The 23,573-nt window shown below is 41.7% G+C and overlaps 1 protein-coding gene across 6 annotated transcripts in view; it reads right to left on the minus strand.

Annotated features, from left to right (window-relative positions):
* IQCK (IQ motif containing K) overlaps positions 1-23,573 on the minus strand; it is a 152,823-nt gene that overhangs the window by 95,277 nt on the left and 33,973 nt on the right. For all 6 annotated transcript variants that reach the window (XM_025275256.3, XM_025275258.3, XM_025275259.3 and 3 more), the window contains 2 exons: positions 7,180-7,232; positions 6,967-7,044 (listed from right to left, as the gene is read on the minus strand). In XM_025275256.3, the coding sequence (XP_025131041.3) occupies positions 6,967-7,044; positions 7,180-7,232 (131 nt within the window). The remainder of the gene's footprint in view (positions 1-6,966; positions 7,045-7,179; positions 7,233-23,573) is intronic.

A 23,573-nucleotide genomic window follows, 5' to 3' on the forward strand; every position in this document is an offset into this window, starting at 1 on the left:
CTGAAAGAATTTAGATAGAGGGCCTGTGTCTGGAATGGAGTTAATCACCAGATAAGTCTGCAGAGAATGTGCGTGAGGTGTGGTGGGGAAACAGAGAGATCAGAGGTCACTCTCTGTCCCATTGTCTCTGCAGGGCCGCTCCAACATTTATTTACCAAACATTTGCTTTTCCAGCTTCGTGTCAATTGCCTTCCTCCCCTTTGAAGTCCCAGATCCCTACCCTTAACATCTTCTTTTGTCTTTAGCTGAAGATGGTATTTAAGGTGAGGGTCTCAGACATTTTAGTAAGTTATTCAGTTCTCCTAGGTCTCTCCCGTGAACACATGTTATGAAATTTTGTCTGATTTCCTCCTGATAATCTGTCTCCTGTCAATTTAATTCTTACACCACTGAGAAGAACCTAGAAGGGTAGGGGGAAATTTCTCTCTCCCCGAGGATCCTCTGGGCCTAGTCTAGACCTTTTGCTATATTAGCTTTGCCAGTCTTCAATTCTGAGTCTTCCCAACCATCTGTTTCCTCCACCCGCTTTCCAGGATTGCAGAGGGTTGCTGGAAATAATCTCCTAAACAGGCTGCTGTATGCATCACAAATTCAGACCATCAGCTGGGCCATCCCTATTTATCCTAGTTGGTTCCCTATCAGTTTCACCATAGCAGCTGCTGCCGTCTCCTCCCCACCCCCACGAGCCTCGCAACCTGCCTGGGCCTCCTTCTCAGCAGATGCCTTCACATCCACACGAATGATCAGGACAATACCGACCATGAACTTTCTCAGCTTTTCTCTCTTCCCCCCTCAGATTCCTCTCACTTCTCCCTCTGGATGCAATCACAAGCTCTCAGCCAGGGGCCCTTCTGTCTCCCCGCATCCCACATGTGGCAGCACGTGGAGACAGGCGCAATGGTGATGACTGCAGGGGGCGCTACTAGCATGCGGTGGGGGTGCTGGAGATGCTGTGCAACATGCTATTGTGTACAGGCCACCCTTCCCCCCACCAAAGAAGAACTACCCAGTGCTAAGTGTCAGCAGGGCTGCCCAGGTGGCTCAGTGGTAAAGAATCTGCCTGGCAATGCAGGAGATGCAGGTTCGATCCCTGGGTTGGGAAGATCCCTTGGAGTAGGAAATGGCAACCCACTCCAGTATTCTTGCCTGGAGAATCCCACAGACAGAGGAGCCTGGTGGCCCATAGAGTCACAAAGAGTCCAACAGGACTGAGCGATTGACCACACACACACACACACAAATGACAACAACAACAACAACAATCAAATGTCAGTAAGGCCGAGGCTGGGGAAACCTGGAGTAGAGATCATCTCCTACCTTACCTGGCTCTCTGCTCTCCCTGCTCATGAGCATTCCCAAGAAGGATGTAGCCCCTGAGGTCTGGCCTCTTCAAGACCAATCCTGGGCACCAACCAGCTTGACCACTGGTCCCACCTGACTGGTGCCAGGCCTGCTGGGGGGTGGAGTGGGTGGAGCACAGATGGTCTTGTACATCTGCATTTCCCTATAATGCTTTGTTAACATCTGTTTTACAACACTCACTACAGAATCTATAGCTAGTTGTAAACACCTCTCTCTCACCCCAAGGGTCGGAGCCATATTTTATTCATCTCTGTTTCTCCACAGCACCAAGCTCTGCATTGCATTTGGGAGGTGTTCAATAAATATTTATTGCATCAAATTAGATTAGTATCATTTAAATTTTTATCATGCTCTGGGCATCCCTTTGTAAAGCAGAGAACAAACACCATTTAAATCAAGAGCTCTTATGTTTTTGTTCCTGTGGAGTCCAGTTGATATGCTTGCAATTGCTACTTTGCAGTATATTTATATGAGCTGCCAGTGGAAGTTAGCAACAATTTTAAATTTAGGTATTTGTACAGTAAATAACTAGGGATTTGAGAGAACTCAGTTGGAGAAATTCTCTTATTTTTCAGATTCTTTTTCATTGGTTATTGCAAGTGAAAAAATGTTTCATTTTCAACTTGGAGAATGATATCAAAAAACCTTGTCTTAGAAAAACATATGTAAATCCTTCACTTACTGATCATTTATAGTCAACAAAGGCTTTTCATTTTCATAGTGGACTAAATTAGGTACAAGCTTAGAAGCTTAATAAGAACCAAGATCTTCTAGTATCATCCTCCTTTTAATGTATAGTTTCAGATTTTTAAAAACTAGTAATACCTGGAGTCTTTCAAACTCTCAAAACTGAGAAAGTCAGCCAAGAATCTATTCAATTTAGCATTCCCCAGAAAGGTGGATTTAAGCAAAAGATGTGATACTTGCAGGCTAAGTGTCTAATTTCGTGTTTCATACTCTGTTTGACACAGGATTTTACAAACCTTGCTTAATTCCTGGTGCCTCAGTTTCCTGACATTGTTCTTACAAAGGGCTGATGTGAAAACATTTCCAAAGAATAGGTTAAATATTATTCTCTCTAAATTGAGTAGTCGTTCTTCCACTTTTGGCTTAAAATTATGGATCATTACTTAAACGTCATCTTCCAAGTAAGGTGTTTCCTGACCACATGGTATAAAGTTAGGTCCCCCTCAATACTCTATCCCCATCTGCTTTATCCCACTCTGCTTTATTTTTCCCTATAAGCAACTATTTATAGTGCATTTATTTATTTGCTTATTGTCTATCATCCTCCACCAGAACATAAGCTCCATTAAGGCAGGAGTTTTAGCTGCTTTGTTCACCACTCTGTTTCCAACACCTAAAATGATGTTTGGCACACGGTAGTACTCAATAAACATGTATTGTATGAATGAACAAATAATGCAAATCTAGAAATGACATATACTATAAAGATATCAAAGGCATGAATCAGATATAATTAAATAAACATGGCTAGATCTCAAAATGTATTTTAGTCAAATAAAAGCAAGTTGCAGGATAATGCATAAATTTCCTCATCTGCAAAATAGGGCTGGTAATAGCATTGTTACAAGGATCAAGTTAATTCATTAGCATTAAATGCTGAGACCAGTGATATAGCACTCAATAAATGTTAGTTGTCATCATTATTAGGGCTTCCCTGGTGGCTCAGATAGCAAAAAGTCTGCCTGCAATGCAAGAGACCTGGGTTCGATCTCTGGGTTGGGAATATCCCCTGGATAAGGGAATGGCAACTCACTCCAGTATTTTTGCCTGGAGAATTCCATGGACAGAGCAACTTTGCAGGTTACAATCCATGGGGTCAGAGAGTTGGATATGACTGACCAATTAACCCTTTCACTTCACACTTTTGTCATTATTGACAAAATGTCAATAATGTCAATATCATCAATGTCAATATCATTGACATTGATATTGTCAAGGATATTGACAAAATGTCAATATCATCAATGTCTTTATCATTGATGATAAACAGTTCCCATAAAATAATACTACTAATTTTGTATGATATCTGTTTATATAGTTAAATAACTAATTTTAAGAATATGGAGGGATGAAATATAGACCAAACATTAATTCTGTGATAAGACTCAGATTAGAATGGTGGTCAAAGAGAGTGTTAACTTTATCTGTCATGTTCTAATATTTTAAATGTAGAATTGATGCATATAACTAAAAGTTAAAATTTAGAAAAGTTTGGTTGTAAGACATAATGACCTTTGGGGCTAGGTGGAGAGCAAGATACTGAAGGAGGAACTCCCCAGGTCAGTAGGTGCCCAATATGCTACTGGAGATCCGTAGAGAAATAACTCCAGAAAGAATGAAGGGATGGAGCCAAAGCAAAAACAATACCCAGTTGTGGATGTGACTGGTGATAGAAGCAAGGTCCGATGCTGTAAAGAGCAATATTGCATAGGAACCTGGAATGTCAGGTCCATGAATCAAGGCAAATTGGAAGTGGTGAAACAAGAGATGGCAAGAGTGAACATCGACATTCTAGGAATCAGCAAACTAAAATGGACTGGAATGGGTGAATTTAACTCAGATGACCATTATATCTACTACTGCGGGCAGGAATCCCTCAGAAGAAATGGAGTGGCCATCATGGTCAACAAAAGAGTCTGAAATGCAGTACTTGGATGCAATCTCAAAAACGACAGAATGATCTCTGTTTGTTTCCAAGGCAAACCATTCAATATCACAGTAATCCAAGTCTATGCCCCAACCAGTAATGCTGAGGAAGCTGAAGTTGAATGGTTCTATGAATACTTACAAGACCTTTTAGAACTAACACCCAAAAAAGATGTCCTTTTCATTATAGGGGACTGGAATGCAAAAGTAGGAAGTCAAGAAACACCTGGAGTAACAGGCAAATTTGGCCTTGGAATACGGAATGAAGCAGGGCAAAGACTAATAGAGTTTTGCCAAGAAAAGGCACTGGTCATAGCAAACACCCTCTTCCAACAACACAAGAGAAGACTATACATGGACATCACCAGATGGTCAACACCGAAATCAGATTGATTATATTCTTTGCAGCCAAAGATGGAGATGCTCTATACAGTCAGCAAAAACAAGACCAGGAGCTGACTGTGGCTCAGATCATGAACTCCTTATTACCAAATTCAGACTGAAAGTGAAGAAAGTAGGGAAAACCACTAGACTATTCAGGTATGACCTAAATCAAATCCCTTATGATTATACAGTGGAAGTGAGAAATAGATTTAAGGGCCTAGATCTGATAGACACAGTGAGTGCCTGATGAACTATGGACTGAGGTTCGTGACATTGTACAGGAGACAGGGATCAAGACAATCCCCATGGAAAAGAAATGCAAAAAAGCAAAATGGCTGTCTGGGGAGGCCTTACAAATAGCTGTGAAAAGAAGAGAAGTGAAAAGCAAAGGAGAAAAGGAAAGATATAAGCATCTGAACGCAGAGTTCCAAAGAATAGCAAGGAGAGATAAGAAAGCCTTCTTCAGCGATCAATGCAAAGAAATAGAGGAAAACAACAGAATGGGAAAGACTAGAGATCTCTTCAAGAAAATTAGAGATACCAAGGGAACATTTCATGCAAAGATGGGCTCGATGAAGGACAGAAATGGTATGGACCTAATAGAAGCAGAAGATATTAAGAAGAGGTGGCAAGAATACACAGAACTATACGAAAAAGATCTTCACAACCCAGATAATCACAATGGTGTGATCATTCACCTAGAGTCAGACATCCTGGAATGTGAAGTCAAGTGGGCCTTAGGAAGCAACACTACGAACAATGCTAGTGGAGGTGATGGAATTCCAACTGAGCTATTTCAAATCCTGAAAGATGATGCTGTGAAAGTGCTGCACTCAATATTGGAAAATTTGGAAATTTTTCAAAATTTCCAAATTTCCAAATTGCAAATTTGGAAAACTCAACAGTGGCCACAGGATTGGAAAAGGTCTGTTTTCATTCCAATCCCAAAGAAAGGCAATGCCAAAGAATGCTCAAACTACTGCACAATTGCACTCATCTCACATGCTAGTAAAGTAATGCTCAAAATTCTCCAAGCTAGGCTTCAGCAATACGTGAACCGTGAATTTCCAGATATTCAAGCTGGTTTTAGAAAAGGCAGAGGAACAAAAGATCAAATTGCCAACATCTGCTGGATCATCAAAAAAGCAAGAGAGTTCCAGAAAAACATCTATTTCTGCTATATTGACTATGCAATAAATATTGACTGTGTGGATCACAATCAACTGTGGAAAATTCTGAAAGAGATGGGAATACCAGACCACCTGACCTGCCTCTTGAGAAACCTATATGCAGGTCAGGAAGCAACAGTTAGAACTGGACATGGAACAACAGACCGGTTCCAAATAGGAAAAGGAGTACGTCAAGGCTGTATATTGCCACCCTGCTTATTTAACTTAAATGCAGAGTACATCATGAGAAACGCTGGGCTGGAAGAAGCACAAGCTGGAATCAAGAATGCTGGGAGAAATATCAATAACCTCAGATATGCAGATGACACCACCCTTATGGCAGAAAGTGAAGAGGAAGTCAAAAGCCTCTTGATGAAAGTGAAAGTGGAGAGTGAAAAAGTTGGCTTAAAGCTCAACATTCGGAAAACGAAGATCATGGCATCTGGGCCCATCACTTCATGGGAAATAGATGGGGGAAACAGTGGAAACAGTGTCAGACTTTATTTTTGGGGCTCCAAAATCACTGCAGATGGTGACTGCAGCCATGAAATTAAAAGACGCTTACTCCTTGGAAGGAAAGTTATGACCAACCTAGATAGCATATTCAAAAGCAGGGCCATTACTTTGCCAACTAAGGTCCGTCTCTTCAAGGCTATGGTTTTTCCAGTGGTCATGTGTGGATGTGAGATTTGGACTGTGAAGAAGGCTGAGCACCGAAGAATTGATGCTTTTGAACTGTGGTGTTGGAGAAGACTCTTGAGAGTCCCTTGGACTGCAAGGAGATCCAACCAGTCCATTCTGAAGGAGATCAGCCCTGGGATTTCTTTGGAAGGAATGATGCTAAAGCTGAAACTCCAGTACTTTGGCCACCTCATGCAAAGAGTTGACTCATTGGAAAAGACTCTGATGCTGGGAGGGATTGGGGGCAAGAGGAGAAGGGAATGACAGAGGATGAGATGGCTGGATGGCATTACTGACTCGATGGACGTGAGTCTGAGTGAACTCCAGGAGTTGGTGATGGACAGGGAGGCCTGGCATGCTGCGATTCATGGGGTCGCAAAGAGTCAGACACGACTGAGTGACTGAACTGAACTGAACTGGAGAGCAAGAGAAAATGGAAAGATTAATTACTTAGGATAAGAAATGTTCTAGGTTTTCTATTTGATTTCTGAAGTGCTTCTTGAATAATCACTGCCTGGATAGGATGTCCTTAGCTAAAATTAACCATAGAAAAGACCTACATGTATAACTGACCCGGGGTCCTGGATGGATTACATAAATTAGTTCTCTTAGAAGAACTATCATTAAAGAGGAAATGATCATTAACACAATCTTAAAGTTAGGAATAAATTATTCAAAGCCTTGTGCCATTACTTACTGCAGTTTCAGCCACTCTTCCACAAATGGAATGGAGAAGAATTCTGTGAACGGCTCCCCTGTCCTCTTTGGATTTTGACTGGTCACAACACCATATGTTTGATTGACAAGAAAACAATAAACAAGAACTCAAGTCAATTGTTGCTATTCTGCTGGCAAATTAACGCTATTGAATTCTTAGGGTCATTGAATATTCAAAGACTGAAAAACTTACTTGTATAACCATTCAGTCAGAAAATCGCAGGCAATGAATTTGGTTCTTTTCCTCTAAAGAGAGAAGAGAGAATTAAATTATATGCTTTGCCCACATAGTTAAGTAGGACAAAGGAATAGGGGTTAATTTATTGCTTGTGTTAGATGAAATATGCATAAGTCCTTGATGAGGCTTATAAGTACATCAAGAAACAATAACTCAGGCAAAGTAAAGAATACTGATGACATTTCTCCAGTCATCTTGGGGTAAGCATCATTTCTGACTATATTAGCAGGAACTAATAAAATACAAGGCACATAGTAGGAGCCTTAGTACATGTATTTTGGACTTGCCTCAGAAGGATTTATTTAAATCTAGACATTGTCTTGGAGTAAATATATTTATTGCTTTCCCCCATTCCGCTCAAATTCTCAGAAGTCAGTACATCAGGTCCGGGTGCCACTGGCCAGTGCATTGACCCTGCCTTGCTGCCCACCCAGTAGCCCCTCTCCACTTCATCCTTATTACCAGAAGCCCCTGGTGGGCTGCCGTCTATGGGGTTGCACAGAGTCAGAAACAACTGAAGCGACTTAGCAGCAGCAGCAACAACAATCAGTCCAGGGGGAAAACTACATTTCCCAACCTTCCATCAAGCTCCAATACTTTGGCCACCTGATGTGAAGAGCTGACTCATTGGAAAAGACCCTGATGCTGGAAAAGATTGAGGGCAAGAGGAGAAAGGGGCGACAGGGGATGAGAGGACTGGATGGCATGACTGACTCAATGGACATGAGTTTCAGCAAACTCAGGGAGATAGTGAAGGACAGGAAAGTCTGGTGTGCTGCAGTTCATGGGGTCACAGAGTCAGACAACAGAACAACAGCATGTAGCAAGGGACAACCATAAGACATGGTTCTGCTATTTGAGATAGAAATTGACATACCCCATAGATTTCTGAGACAATGCTGCTGCTGCTGCTGCTGCTGCTAAGTCGCTTCAGTCGTGTCCGACTCTGTGCAACCCCATAGATGGCAGCCCACCAGGCTTCCCCATCCCTGGGATTCTCCAGGCAAGAACACTGGAGTGGGTTGCCATTTCCTTCTCCGATGCATGAAAGTGAAAAGAGAAAGTGAAGTCGCTCAGTCGTGTCCGACTCTAGCGACCCCATGGACTGCAGCCTACCAGGCTCCTCCATCCATGGGACAATGCTACTTTCCCAATTTTTACTGCTCTCTTCCTTAAAGTTTCCTTCACTTGTTTCCATCTGGAACACAGATGTGGGGCTGGAAGCAAAGCAGCACTTACAAGCCAACAGGCCAAAAGCAGGAGATTAGAAAGAACCTGGGCCTCTGATGACTTCCTTAAGTCAATGTACCAGCTTGCAGCTGACCTACTCTGGATATCTTGATATGTAAAGGAAAATCAACTTCATTTGGATTATTGCACTGTTCTTGATTTTTCATAACATGCAGCTCAATGTGGTTCCTAGGTGATAGGTAGCTAAAGAGCCACAAGGGAAAGAACGTCCTGGAGTAACAGGGCTGAAGGCTCACAGGACAGATATGGGGTAGAGTATTGCTTGCCCTGCCTCCTAGTCCCATTTAAAATGTCTTATAACCCAAAGAGAACTATTTAATCCCTTTTAGAAGATTATTATGGAAACTGGGAGATAGAAGACCCATCTGCTTCTCCTTTAAATAGCAGGGGCTAAGGCCCAATTGCTGGTTACCATGTGAAAAGATCCTTTCCAAGTGAGTGAAGGCAAGACAGACTCTGATGGAAATTCTCTCTTTTCCCTTCCCAGGTGTACCCTTCTCCACCTCACTCTGTGCCTTATGACGCTGATTTGATGGTTCGTATCAACCAGGCTTGTTTACTCTTTTGTTGGGTCCAGTCATTGGAGATACCAGCAAGAAATTCGAGAGAGGAAAGAGAGAGATGCGGGGGTAAAGAGTTGAACTGTGTCTCCTCTCCCACCCTCTGCCACATGTTCATATATTGAAGTCCTAACCTCTAACACTTCAGAACGTGACCTTGTTTCAAAATTGGATCAGTACAAATAAAATTAGCTAAGCCCTGCCCCTCCTGAAGCACACAGCAAGTCTAATGAGAGTGAACAAATCTGGGGTTTTATTAGTAAGGAAGAAGAACAGACCACCAATGGCAGATCTCTAATGACATTGTACCAGACCCTTGATCCAACTATGCCTGAAGCCTTTCATAAGCCAATATATTCCCCCTTTCTTACTCAGCCAGTTTGTTTTGTATATAGCTTCCAACAGAAAGAGTTTTAACTAATTTCTTAACTAATTCCTTTCTTCTCTCATTGGCTAACTCCATTTGTCTTTCAAGATGCCTCCTGGAAGCCTTTCTGAGCATTCTTACCCTATTCAATTTAGAGTAAGCTCTCCTCTCCCGGCCACCACTGGTTCTACGTGCCCCTCTGTTATAGCACCTCAGATATAACTGTAATATAACTGCTAGCCCACATGTCCAACCCCTCTACCAAACTATAAACTCTCTGAGGACAGGACATGTGTCTTCTTTATCTTCCCAGTGCTTAACTGAGTATCTGGCACAGAGCAGGTGATCAATGACTGGTGAGTAAGTGAATGAATGCATTCCCCATGCAACTCAAGCAAAAAAAGCAAGAAAAAACTCCTGTACAAGAATTCTGACATTTATTAAGTAGGCATTGCTAATAAATTCTGGACAATTCCTCTTCACTTTCTTCTTCTAATATTTTATTTATTAGGAGAAATATTTTTCTTCTGTTTTTCTTCCCCCCTCCCTTTACTTTGAAGTAGCCAAATTAGCTTTATAAGCTTAAATAAGGTTTAAAAGATTGCTGTGCAATTGATTCTCACCACAAAGGAAAGTGCTACTTAAGATTTTTCACCGAAAGCTTTACTACAGCTGTTAGTAAATAAAATACAGAGGTGCCTGAGTTGCTGGAGATTGTCTGCAGTCTTTTCCCTCACTGCTGATAGACTTTTATTAAAAAATTGAAACACTGCTGGCCACAGTAATAAAATTAAATGCACTCGACCGTGTAATGGGGTCTTCTAAGTTTGCACTGCAAGAGTAGGATTCCCTTTGAAAAGCTATCTTTCACCAAAATAAGAAAATACTTGTACAACAAGGCAAATATGTATTTAGCATGAATTGCCATCTAATAATTTAAACAATCCAGCAATTGTAGGATGGCAGTGTCTCTCCCTCTCTCCCTACAAAAGATACATTGTTCCCTTGGCATTTAGTGCACCCTTTGGTGGTAAAGATTCTTTCTATGAAGGGAATGCAGCTTGACTTACTCCATTAAAAAGGCTTTTAAAATAGCCAAATGGTCTGATGTATGAAGGTCATGCAGACAGATTTAATCATTTTGATGCAAAGAAATAAAATGGAAGAAATTGTGTTTTCCTTCTGTCCTGGGCAAGTGTGGACGTGCTGTGCATACTCAGACACATAGAACAGTGGGGATATTGTTCAGCTGTTGTTTAGTTTAAAAATTATCTTTGGGGAGCTGAAAGGGAGAAGGGAAAGCAAATGAAAAGTTGTGGTGAGTGAAGAGATAAGAGAGGAAGTAATACAGAGAAAAATTAAAGAGTGAGATTAAGAAAGTACGGGCACCCAGGTTAATGTAATGTAGACAAATACACTGAGTTCATGATTGTTAAAGGGTAAAAAATGTCCAAGTTTGGGCAAGCAGGGTGATCAGTTAAGGCAACCTTATACAAAGTTAAAAAACAATTTTTTTAAAAAAAAAGTCCAGAATTAAAAGGAAAAAGACTAAGTGTCAAGGGATAAGACATCATCATGCCATCAGGAACCTGCGAGTTACTTTGTTCTGCATCCAAGAAAACAAGATGGATGGAAAATGGGATAAGTTGATGGCCAGGGGCGGCGGCCGGGAGGAGCTACCCCACGCCCGAGGCCAGGGGTGTAGGGATAGTGATGAAGCAAACAAAGCAAAGTGGTAACCGTGAAATCTAAGTGGTAAAAACCTGGGTGTTTAGTCTGAAATTCTTCCCATTCTTCTACATGCTGGAAAAAAGTTTGTAACAACATTGAGGGGAGGGGCAATGGGGGAGGAGAACAAATGATAAAAGACAAACCCCAAAGAGAAAAAGGCAGAAATCAGACCGTATTTTGTACCAGTTTTTATGCTAGATACACACATAGGAGAAAGACTCGAGGATTGAAGACGGGGATGAGGAACAACTCGCATTAGAAAGTCACTGACTCTCTTCCAGTAATGAGTGCAATTTCACTCCACCAAGGTCAAAAGAATAGGCTGTGAGGTTAGTGAAGCTTGGCTGGCTATAGCATTGTGTTGAGGCTCTTTGGGTTTGCAAGAGAGAAGAAGACGCTTGGGTTACCTTGGTTACTGGGCTTTGTTAAAAAAAAAAAAAGAAAACCTATTTTATTTATTTATTTTAGATACTGATATTTCTTTTTCACTTTTATCTTTTTGTTTTTGGCTTGCTGGGTTTTCGTTGCTTTGGGAGGGCTTTGCCTCGCTGCCATGAGAGGGGGCTGCTCTCCGTTGGGGTGCACGGGCTTCTCACTGTGGTGGAGTCTCTTGTTGCAGTTCCTGGGCCCTAGAGCATGAGTTTAGCTGCTCCTCTGTATGTCAAGTCTTTCTGGACCAGGGATAGAACCCAAGTCCTCTGCATTGGCAGGTGGATTCTTATCTACTGTGCCACCAGGGAAGTCCTAGACTTTAAAAAAAAAAAAAAGTTTAGGCTGTAACAAACACCCCTCAAATCTGAGCAGCTTTGTAACATTGATGGTTTCTCACTTGTGTTACATGAACAACGCACATTTCCACCAGCTGTGGCTCTCTGCTCCATGTGGTCTTTGCTCTAAGATGTTGCTGATTGTCATGGCAAATGAAACAAATATGATGAACTTGTTTTGACCCTTAAAGCACGTTTGAAGTGACATATGCATTCATTCCGCTGACCAAATCAGTGATGTCAAGATCCCCTAAGGGAGTTGTTGTTCAGTCACTCGGTCGTGTCTGACTCTTTGCGACCCCATGGACTACAGCACACAAGGCTTCCCTATCCTTCATTATCTTCTGGAGTTTGCTCAAACTCATGTCCTTTGAGATGATGATGCCATCCAACCATCTCATTCTCTGTTGTCCCCTTCTCCTCCTCTTTTTGATCTTTCCCAGCATCAGGGTCTTTTCAAATGAGTCGGCTCTTAGCATCAGGTGGTCAAAGTATTGGAACTTCAGTTCAGCATCAGTCCTTCCAGTGAATATTCAAGGTTGATTTCCTTTAGGATTGACAGGTTTGAACGCCTTACTGTCCAAGGGACTCCTAAGAGTTCCTTTTTGACTGTGGCTTCTTTTTCAACTTGCTGCTGCTTTTTCTGCTGCTCTCTCCTATCTGGGTGTTTCTCTGCTTCAGGGTCTCCTGACTTGTGGATTTTCAAGCTTTCTCCTCTTCTCTGGTATCTCTCCCCTTCTACTCACACTGTGAGCTGCCCTTTCTCTCTTTGTCTGACATCCTCACTCCCCAGACTGGAGAATCTGATTGGACTGGTTAGACACTATCCAGGATGGACCATCCCTGTTGGGCAGAGCAATGCCAGCCCATTTCAATGCCACTTGCCATCCCTGAGTGGCTGCCCAGATGGCCTTGTTCCTGGCTCATTCATTTGTGGCCAGAGTGATGGGGGTGTGGACAAAGTAGGGGCAAGGGGCTGCAGTTAAGGCTGTGGGCATGGTACCCACTTAGAATGTCTCACATAGATAGTCTCCACAAGAAACTTCCAGATATCTGAGACCCTCTCCAAACATGACAATACTGAACAGTAACTATAATCCTAGAAATGTACACATGTGAACTATAACCAGCTGCCAAAATGCTTATCACGGCAAACTTCAAAAAGGGGTTCATTATTTCTCCCATTACATTAGAATTTCATTAGCAAAAAATAATACTTCTAAAAAGAAGTTAAAATTATATACTTGTAACCCAAAATATTGACCAAGACTTCCAGCACAGGCCACGTGGTCATTTCTAAAAGTGTTTTAGATTTTAAAATTTGGTAACACTAACGTAATTCTACCACACCTTTCCTGCAAGAATCTATTTTTTCCACTGCTTAGAAATTTGTTTTCAAACAAAAGCTGATGGTATGTCTAATTTCCCTTATTGGTCAAGGCCAGGAAATAGAGTCTTCCTTCAGTGACCAGAGTCCTTGCACTTTTTAAAAAGATATTCAGGTATTTTATTAAAAAAAAAAAAACACACTAGAATAAATAACTATTACATAAGCAAGGAATATAAAAAGAAAAAAAAGGTTTTGTTTTACTGAATTATTCATAGTAACAAATTTTAATGTCATGAGATCATCAGAGAACTTATCAGGGGTTAGAAATAGTTTCCTGATACCAACAATTGTTTACAATTCTCTTCACCGTAATGGAATTTGATGAGTAACCGAAAGCCAAAAGGGAAAATTTTACGTTGTGTGGGATAGGATGGGGAAAGAGGTGGAAAGTCTTATCACCTCTATCCAGACTCTGCATGTAATCTGTATTTAAAGCTGAGATAAGATTTATTTTCAGCCATCATTTTATTCATGTATAAAACTCCTGATTTCTTTCTGAATTAAGCAAGTTATGCTGTTCCAGTTTGGCCCTGTTCAGTACACATTTAATGAAGTCCTACTATGTGCTTCCCTGGTGGCTCAGGTAAAAAAATCTGCCTGCAATGTGGGAGACCCAGGTTCAATCCCTGGGTCAGGAAGATTGCCTGGAGAAGGGAATGGCAACCCACTCCAGTATTCTTGCCTGAAGAATTCCATGGACATAGGAGCTTGATGGGCTACAATCCAAGGGTCACAAAGAGTCAGACACAACTGAGCTACTAACACGAACACTTACTATGTTCTAGGCCCCGTGCTAAATCCTAGAGATGAAGAAATGAGTAGGCCACAGCCGCACTCTGCACAATGTCCAGCAACCCACCCTCCCTGCCCCAGGTGAGCAGTGACTGCAGTGAGTATGCAGGATGAACCCCTCTCCAGCTCCAGGTACGAACCCTGATAAAGCGGTACAGGTGATCCCACCTCACCTGCCACCTACACCCAAACCAATGAGGTCCACATTTATCCTGTCCCAAGGGATTCACTGACTCAGGATGGGCATGTAATCAATTCCATAGTGATAAGAGATGTGTTGGGGCTCCTGGGAAGCCATTTTGTTTGCTTTTCTGAAAGAATTTGAGCATTCTCTCCTTCTGGCTGAGGCAAAACCTAGGCCCGTGGCCATTGCTGTGCTACTATTTTCAGAGAAGCCAACTTATGGATAAAACTGACTCTCTAAGAGATCAAGCAGACAGACAGAGAAGAGAACCAAGAAGAGAACCAAGTGTTCGATTGCATCATCGAGCACCTGAATCAATCCAATCCCGAAGCCTTCCTTCCTCTCAGAAACTTCTAGCTTCTAATTTCCTGAGCCAATAAATCCCCTTTATTATTTAAGCTTCTTTCCCACTAGTTACAACATAATGAACCATAGCTAAGATAGCTGCCCACTATCCCTTCTGCCTTCTTTGCCTAACAGTGCCCCGAGTTCCTACTTGGGTCCACCTTTCTCAACTCTAAAGCTGTGTGCCTTGGATAAGTCTCCTTCCATTTGCCTAATATCCCACTGAATCCCCCTAGTTCCAAAGGCTGATTCCAACTAGGTCATTGACCTGAGCCAGTTTGATGAAAGAAACTCTGGGAGAGACTTTCTCTTCTTCTGCTACCTTCAAGCCTTATGAAACATGGGCTGGTGTCACAAGAAGGGGGAAGGTTTGAGCGAAGTCAGAGGAAACAGGATCAAGAGATGGAGGGGGAACTAAGTCGTGAAGACTTCACTGGGCTCCCAGATCAAGTTGTAAAGGAAGGTCTTCCCATGGGCCCCTTGTCTATATAAATGAACAACAAAAGAAATCCTTTTCCACTTAAGTCAGTTTGGATGGGGGCTTTGTTTCACTTGCATGAGCTGCCTCAAGGAGTTTTTGTTGTTCTTGCTCAGCCTCAGCAAATATGGGAATATTAGATTCGCATTCTTTACACATCCAGATGAAATAAACCCTTCAGTTCATACTACTTGTTACTGCTAACAGAAAACCTCATATCAAAAATTGCTTACAGTAAAAATCACTGTTTTTTCCACTATGGTTTTTCCAGTAGTTATGTATGGATGTGAGAGTTGGACCATAAAGATAGCTGGGTGCCAGAGAATTGATGCTTTTGAACTGTGGTGTTGGAGAATACTCTTGAGAGTCCCTTGGACTGCAAGGAGATCAAACCAGTCAATCCTGGAGGAGATCAGTCCTGAATGTTCATTGGAAGGACTGATGCTGAAGCTGAAACTCCAATACTTTGGCCACCTGATGCAAAGAACTGACTCATTTGAAAATACCCTGATGCTGGGAAAGATCAAACGCAGGAGGAGAAGGGGACAGAGGATGAGATGGCTGGATGGCATCACCGACTCGATGGACATGAGTTTGAACAAGCTCTGGGAGTTGGTGAAGGACAGGGATGCCTGGTGTGCTGCAGTCCATGGGGCTGTAAAGAGTCGTACACAACTGAGCGACTGAACTGAACTAAACTGAAAAAAATCATTAACTTTACTCTGAGTACCCAAAATATATTTAGAGAAGCACTGGAAAGAATTTCCAAGTGTAGTTTACAACACAGCCACTAAGCCAGTTATGTTTAATACAGCAGTCCAATTAAGCTCTAATTAAGGTCTGACCTCTCATGTTCCAATTATGCTAATCCAAAGGCATGGCTGAATGTCAGGGGATCAGTTAAGAACATCATCAACTGTAATGTCTAATCTTTATAATGATATTTACATGTCTCAAACTTAGTTTGCTCCAGCGGAATACGACCCACTTCAGGAGAGAACAGGAATGGTATTATAGCCTATTAATCAACCATCTGTTTAAAGAGACTGCTGGTCTATCTTAACAATTGCCCACTTGATCTCCTGCCTTAAAACCTTTCTCCTTCCTACTCACAGAGACTGTGGCAGCCCAGGGGAACCAGGGAAGGCAGATATCACTATAAATGGAGGATCAGGAACTTCAAGGTCAACAGAGACTCCATGAGGAACAGGCAGGTCTTCATGAAAACTCTGCTCCCACGAAAACTCCTATCTTAGTGCCAGAATTACTTGCAAACCTAGCTTTACAGTCATATCTCCAAGAGACCAAAGGGTCTGGAACAGTCACTTCAAGATATGCCCTCTGCTCAGAGAAGATGGAGAAGGTGTGTCAGGGCCTGTACAAAAGGAAGCTTCTGGCAGAGGCTCTGATGGTTTGTCTGTCCTGGTCTCACTATTCCTGGCTGAAACTGGATTTATTCTTTCTTTCACCATCCACCTGGACCCAACTCTCCTCTCTCTGGCTTTTTACTTGCTGACATCTGCCTCTCTTATGAATCCCTCCTTCAAGCACAATTCTTAGCAACAACAGCTAACCCTTTATGAGCTAAGTGCAGTACCTACATCATCTCATGCAGTCCTCCAACAGTCACGGGGAGTTGGGCACTATGATCATCACCCTCCCATTTAACAGATAAGAAAACTGAGGCTCACAGAATGAGGAATCTTTATAGGGGCCCAGAGGGCAATTCAGCACCCTTGTCCTGCCAGAGTATCCACTTTTCTCAGTCTAATCTTCCACCATGCAAGTCCCACGTAGCCTGATTTGGCCCACCTCTTCCTTACACACTGCCCTCAGTCTTCTATTATAGGTCTAAGGAACATTTCCCCCATTTAATTTTGTTCTTATTTTATTGCTACTTTTCACTAGAGCTGTACCGGTTACTGGGCTAAATGCTTAAATGCATTATCTTTATAATTCTCATAAATTCCCTACATGAAGCAATTACTGTTATTATTATTTCCACTTTACAAGCGGAGAAACTGAGGCTTAGGAAGGTTGAGGTTACAAGGCTGCCTTGCTGGCAAGGTCCAAGGCCACATATCTGGGAGGAGGTAGAGCTGGGTGCTGAATTAAGGTGAGCATGGCCCTAAACTCTATGCTAAGCTTCCTGTACACTGCCTTCCATGTGACAATAGCAGCTATTACATAAAAAAAAAAGAAAAAGAAATCTGATTAGTTCCACGATTTCAGAACAGAGGTCAGCAAACTTTTTCTGAGTCAGATAGTAAATATTTTAGCCTTGTGTCACACTCTTCAGCTTTGCCACCATAGTATAAATTTGGCCATAGAGTATGGAAAGCAATGGGTGAGACTGTGTTCCAATCAAACTTCACTTACAAAAACAGAGGGTGGACCCCAGGGGCTGTAGTTTTCAGCCCTCTGCTCAGAACATTATCAGTTACAGGTAAATTACTCTTTCACATGGATTCATGGAAAAATCCATCATACCTGGTTTCTGACACAGATGTTTGACTTCAGGAAAGCACTGCTTTGGGACTTGTCTGGTGGTCCAGCGGTTAAGAATCTGTTTCCACTGCAGGGGGCATAGCTTTGATCCCTGGTTTGGGAATTAAGATCTCACATGCTGTGTGATTAGTTAATTAGGCTGACTAACTCTTTATCCTCACAACAAGTACATATTATTAAGTACTTATTATTACAAATTAAAAAAAAAAAGCTCTGTTTCACCTCTTCTATTTCCTGAATAACCCTTTATTCTAAGGGACTAACAGTTTAAACATCTTTTAAGTCTAACACTAGTTTATGATTTGGGTTTTCTGTTCCTAAAAAGTGGCAGCAAAAATGCAGCTCTCTATAAAATCAAGAGACTCATTGACTTATTTTAAGATATGTTCTTGTGAAAAACCAAGCAACTGAATCTATTTTCCCTTGTTTTAAAAAATGGCTTCAGTTCTTTAAGACATAAGTTCTCAAGAGAAGTTTTGGATACCTGCTGGTTGTCTTCCTTCCTTCCTTTCCCGTCCCTTCTTTCCTTCCTTCCCTCCTTCCTTTCTCTCTCTATCTCTTTCTTTCTCACTAACTGTGATTCTAGCATCTCTTTAATCCTTGGAAGTCTTAACTTTACATTTCATTGTCAGGTTCTGAGCCCACCATAATTTCTAAGAGTTATGTTTAGATTTTTACATATAAATATCATTTCTTTTAGTTCAGTTCAGTAGCTCAGTCGTGTACGACTCTTTGCGACCCCATGAATCACACAGCACGCCAGGCCTCCCTGTCCACCACCAACTCCCAGAGTTCACTCAAACTCATGTTGATTGAGTCGGTGATGCCATCCAGCCATCTCATCCTCTGTCATCCCCTTCTCTTCCTGACCCCAATCCCTCCCAGCATCAGAGTCTTTTCCAATGAGTCAACTCTTCGCATGAGGTGGCCAAACTATTGGAGTTTCAGCTTCAGCATCAGTCCTTCCAAAGAAATCCCAGGGCTGATCTCCTTTAGCATGAATTGGTTGGATCTCCTTGCATTCCAAGGCACTCTCAAGAGTCTTCTCCAACACCACAGTTTAAAAGCATCAATTCTTCGGGACTCAGCTTTCTTCACAGTCCAACTCTCAACTCCATACATGACCACAGGGAAAACCATAGCCTTGACTAGACAGACCTTTGTTGGCAAAGTAATATCTCTGCTTTTCAATATGCTATCTAGGTTGGTCATAACTTTCATTCCAAGGAGAAAGTGTCTTTTAATTTCATGGCTGCAGTCACCATCTGTAGTGATTTTGGCACCCAGAAAAATAAAGTCTGACACTGTTTCCATTGTTTCCCCATCTATTTCCCATGAAGTGATGGGACCAGATGCCATGATCTTCGTTTTCTGAATGTTGAGTTTTGAGCCAACTTTTTCACTCTCCTCTTTCACTTTCATCAAGAGGCTTTTGAGTTCCTCTTCACTTTCTGCCATAAGGGTGGTGTCATCTGCATAGCTGAGGTTATTGATATTTCTCCCGGCAATCTCGATTCCAGCTTGTGCTTCTTCCAGCCCAGCGTTTCTCGTGATGTACTCTGCATAGAAGTTAAATAAGCAGGGTGACAATATACAGCCTTGACGTACTCCTTTTCCTATTTGGAACCAGTCTGTTGTTCCATGTCCAGTTCTAACTGTTGCTTCCTGACCTGCATACAGATTTCTCAAGAGGCAGGTCAGGTGGTCTGGTATTCCCATCTCTTTCAGAATTTTCCACAGTTTATTATGATCCACACAGTCAAAGGCTTTGGCATAGTCAATAAAGCAGAAATAGATGTTTTTCTGGAACTCTCTTGCTTTTTTGATGATCCAGCAGATGTTGGCAATTTGATCTCTGGTTCCTCTGCCTTTTCTAAAACCAGCTTGAACATCTGGAAGCTCACGGTTCACGTACTGCTGAAGCCTGGCTTGGAGAATTCTGAGCATTACTTTACTAGTGTGTGAGATGAGTGCAATTGTGCGGTAGTTTGAGCATTCTTTGGCATTGCCTTTCTTTGGGATTGGAATGAAAACTGACCTTTTCCAGTCCTGTGGCCACTGCTGAGTTTTCCAAATTTGCTGGCATATTGAGTGCAGCACTTTCACAGCATCATCTTTCAGGATTTTAAATTTCTTTAAGGTACTAGTATTTTAAGGATGAGGGAAATCCATCCTTTGCCATGTGTAATATCCAGAAAGTAACTCCACTCATTCAAAAGCAACAGTTGGTGATCCTGAAGGGGACATGGAGAATGACATTCCTTTTATAGAGTTGCTATTTTCCAAGATAATGTTAATAGTGTCAACAACAGTTAACACATAATGAATGCCTTCTACATGCCAGACACTCTTTTAAATTTTACTTAACTCATTTATCCTCCAACAAATACATATTATTAAGTTTGTTTTTTTATTATTCCCACTTTACAGATTAGGAAATGGAGGCACAGAAAGGCTAAATACTGTCCTCAAAATTATTTAAGAGTAAATGGAACAGGGACTTCCCTGGTGCTGCAGTGGATAAGAATCTGCCTCCCAATGTAGGGACATGGGTTCGATCCCCAGTCAGGGAAGATACCACATGCCAAGGAGAAACTAACCCCATGCCCCACAGTTACTAAGCCCACATGCTGCAACTATCAAAGTCCACGTACCTAGAGGCTGTGCTTCACAACAAGAGAAACCACTGCAATGAGAAGCTTAAGCACCAAAATGAAGAGTATCCTCTGCTCACTGTAACTCGAGAAAACTCACACAGCAATGAAGGCTACTACAACCAACAATAATAAATAAAAAATAAATAAAGCATTGCATTCTAAAAATATATTTTAAAAAAGAGTAAATGCAAGTATAAGAATTAGAACCCAGCTGGACTCTAGAGCTAACTTCTTCACCTATTACCTCAGGCCATCCCCTCAGTCATCCTGCCTATGATTTACAGATGAGGAAAGGAGGAAGTTTAAGACACTAGGCTAGAGTCAGACGTCAAATCTGCCATCTACTGCCAAATCCATTTTATTTCTTCTTCTGCTGCTGCTGCTGCTGCTAAGTCGCTTCAGACATGTCCGACTCTGTGCGACCATATACTGTAAAAGGTAAATTGCAAAAAAGGCCACCATTCCCACCTCTCTCTGTATATATGTCTTCCCACCAAGAGATGGACTCAGTTTCCTCACTCTTGAATCTGGGCTGCTTTTCACGCCTTGCTTTGGCCAATGTGACACAGCAAAAGTGACACTGTGCCAAATCCAGGCCTCAGATTCAAGATCTTGAGGACTGTGACTCAAATTCTTGCACCTCTGCCCAACTGCCATGTTGAGCAATCCAGGGTTAATCTGATGGAGGATGAGAACCAGGTGGGACAGAGATGATCCATCCCAGCTGAGGCCATTCTAGACCAGCCAACACCCAGCCTACCTGGTAGCTGAGCACAGACAAATGAACAAACCCAGCCAAAGCCAGAAGAACCTCCCAGCTGAGCCCAGTCCAAATGGCTGACTTGCAGAACAATGAGCTAAATAAATAGTTGTTTCAAGACACTAGCTTTTGAGGTAGTTTGTTATGTAGCAAAAAGTTAACTGATGCCCGAGTACAAAAAATGATATACAATTTATGGTCAAATGATAATGTTCTCCCTATCAAGCGGCCAGTCAAGACTGCCACCACAGCCACCTGGCACAGAACCATGCGTTCAGGCAAGAGGACAAAGTTTAAGAGCAAAGAAGGAAAATTCTGTCACAAAGCCACAGCCTTTATTTTGTAGGACAACCATGGGGTCACCCTCAGGTCAGAGTCTGTTGACTTTCTTTTTAAAGTCTTGTCTTTTGAGGATAACTTTGATCTTTAGAAACAAAAGCAACTCCTAGCCAAGCTTGGAGAATGAAGAGATCAATGCCGCTTTTGTTAAAAAGAAGAAAGAAAAGAAGCATGACTATAAAGCTATAAGATTTTCTTGCATGGTTTACAAACTGGATCTGACAGCAATTCCAAGAGTCGCAAAGGGAAGTCTTTTCAGAACCAGCAGCCTTATTGACATAGTAGAACTGGGTGCCAAACTCCGAAGCCCAACTCTTGTTCAAATTCGGGCTCTTCCTTTTAGGAGTCATGAGCTTCTCAGTCTCAAGTTTCCTCAGCAACAAAATGGAACAATAAAAGCATCTGCTCAAAGTGTTACTGTGATGATTAAGTGAGATCTCAATGTAAAGTAATGTCTGGCATTTAAGAAATATTCTATCAGTGATTGGGAGCTTCCTAGGTGGCTCAGTGGTGAAGAATACACCTGCCAATGTTGGAGACAGACTCGGGTTTGGTCGCTGGATTGGAAGATCCCCTGGAGAAAGAAATGGCAACCCACTCCAGTATTCTTGCTTGGGAAATCCCACGGACAGAATAGCCTGTTGGGCTATAGTCCATGGGGTCACAAAGAGTCAGACATGACTGAGCACACACATGCACATGTGTGCATGAGCATACACATGCACACACATGAGCACACTCATGCACACTATCAGTAATTGCCATCAGTCTCTACTGATTAATCACATAGATGGGCACTGTTTGGTAACAATAGGTCATTATGAAACAGCCCTTAACTTGGAGCCAAATATCCTATTTAGGTTCTGAATTCAAAATGTGAAATTGAGATCCGCTGTCTGAACCTATTAAATGTCATGACATTCAATCAAATGTAATAAGATAAGGTTTAAAACTCAGTTTCCTCCACTCCTAGGTACCTATCAAAGAGAAATGAAAACATATGTCCACACAAAGATTTGTATGCACACGTTCACAGCAGCTTTATTCGTAATAGCCAAAAATGTAAAAACACCGAAACAAAATCCATGCAATAAAAAATTATTCAACAACAAAAAAATGAATAACATGCTACTCTCTGCTACAACAAAAATGTACCTCAAAAAACACTACTGAATAGCATTGAAACATGTATATTACCATATGTGAAACAGAACACCAGTCCAGGTTCGATGCATGAGACAGGGTGCTCAGAGCTGGTGCACTGAGATGATCCTGAGGGATGGGTTGGGGAGGGAGGTGGGAGGGGGGTTCAGGATGGGGAACACATGTACACCCATGGTGGATTCATGTCAATGTATGGCAAAAACCACTACAATATTGTAAAGTAATTAGCCTCCAATTAAAATAAATTAATTAATTTAAAAAAACACTACTAAGTGAAATAGAACAGATGCAAAAGACTTGATCATGTGTGGTTCTATTTACATGAAACCTCCAAAAAGGTAAATCTATGGCGATAAAGAACAGAGTAGCGGTTGCCTGAGGGCAGGAGTAGGAATGAGAAGTGATGGCAAATGATCACTTAGAGGTCTTTTTGTGACAATGAGAATGTTCTAAAATTAGGCGGTGGTGATGGTTTGCACAGCTCTGTAAATTTGCTCCACTTAAAATGAGTGGACTTCTTTAAACATATGGTAAAACACACAACATAAATTTATCATCCAAAATATTTTTTAGTGTATAATTCACTAGTGTTGAGTATATTCACATAATTGTGTAACCAATCTCCAGAATTCCTTTCATTTTGCAACTCTAGGTGTCTTATATAAGCAGAATCATACTATGTATTTTCCTGTGACTGGCTTACTTCACTCAGGACTTTGCAGATGGTGCAGTGGTAAAGAATCCACCAATTCAGGAGATGCAAGGGAGGTGAGCTTGATTCCTGGGTCAGGATGATCCTCTGGAGTAGGAAATGGCAACCCATTCCAGTATTCTTGCCTGTAAAATTCCAGGGACAGAGGAGCCGGGTGGGCTACAGTCCTTGGGGTTGAAAAGAGCTGGACATGACTGAGCATTACACTGCACTATTTCACTCAGTATAATATCCTCAGGTTTCATTCATGTAGTAGCATATGACAGAATTTCCTTTTCATTTAAGACTGAATTATATTACATTGTATGGATAAATATTTTGTTTATCCATTCATCTATGATGGA

This window comes from Bubalus bubalis, chromosome 24, assembly GCF_019923935.1.
Source record: "Bubalus bubalis isolate 160015118507 breed Murrah chromosome 24, NDDB_SH_1, whole genome shotgun sequence".
Taxonomy (NCBI): Eukaryota; Metazoa; Chordata; class Mammalia; order Artiodactyla; family Bovidae; genus Bubalus; species Bubalus bubalis.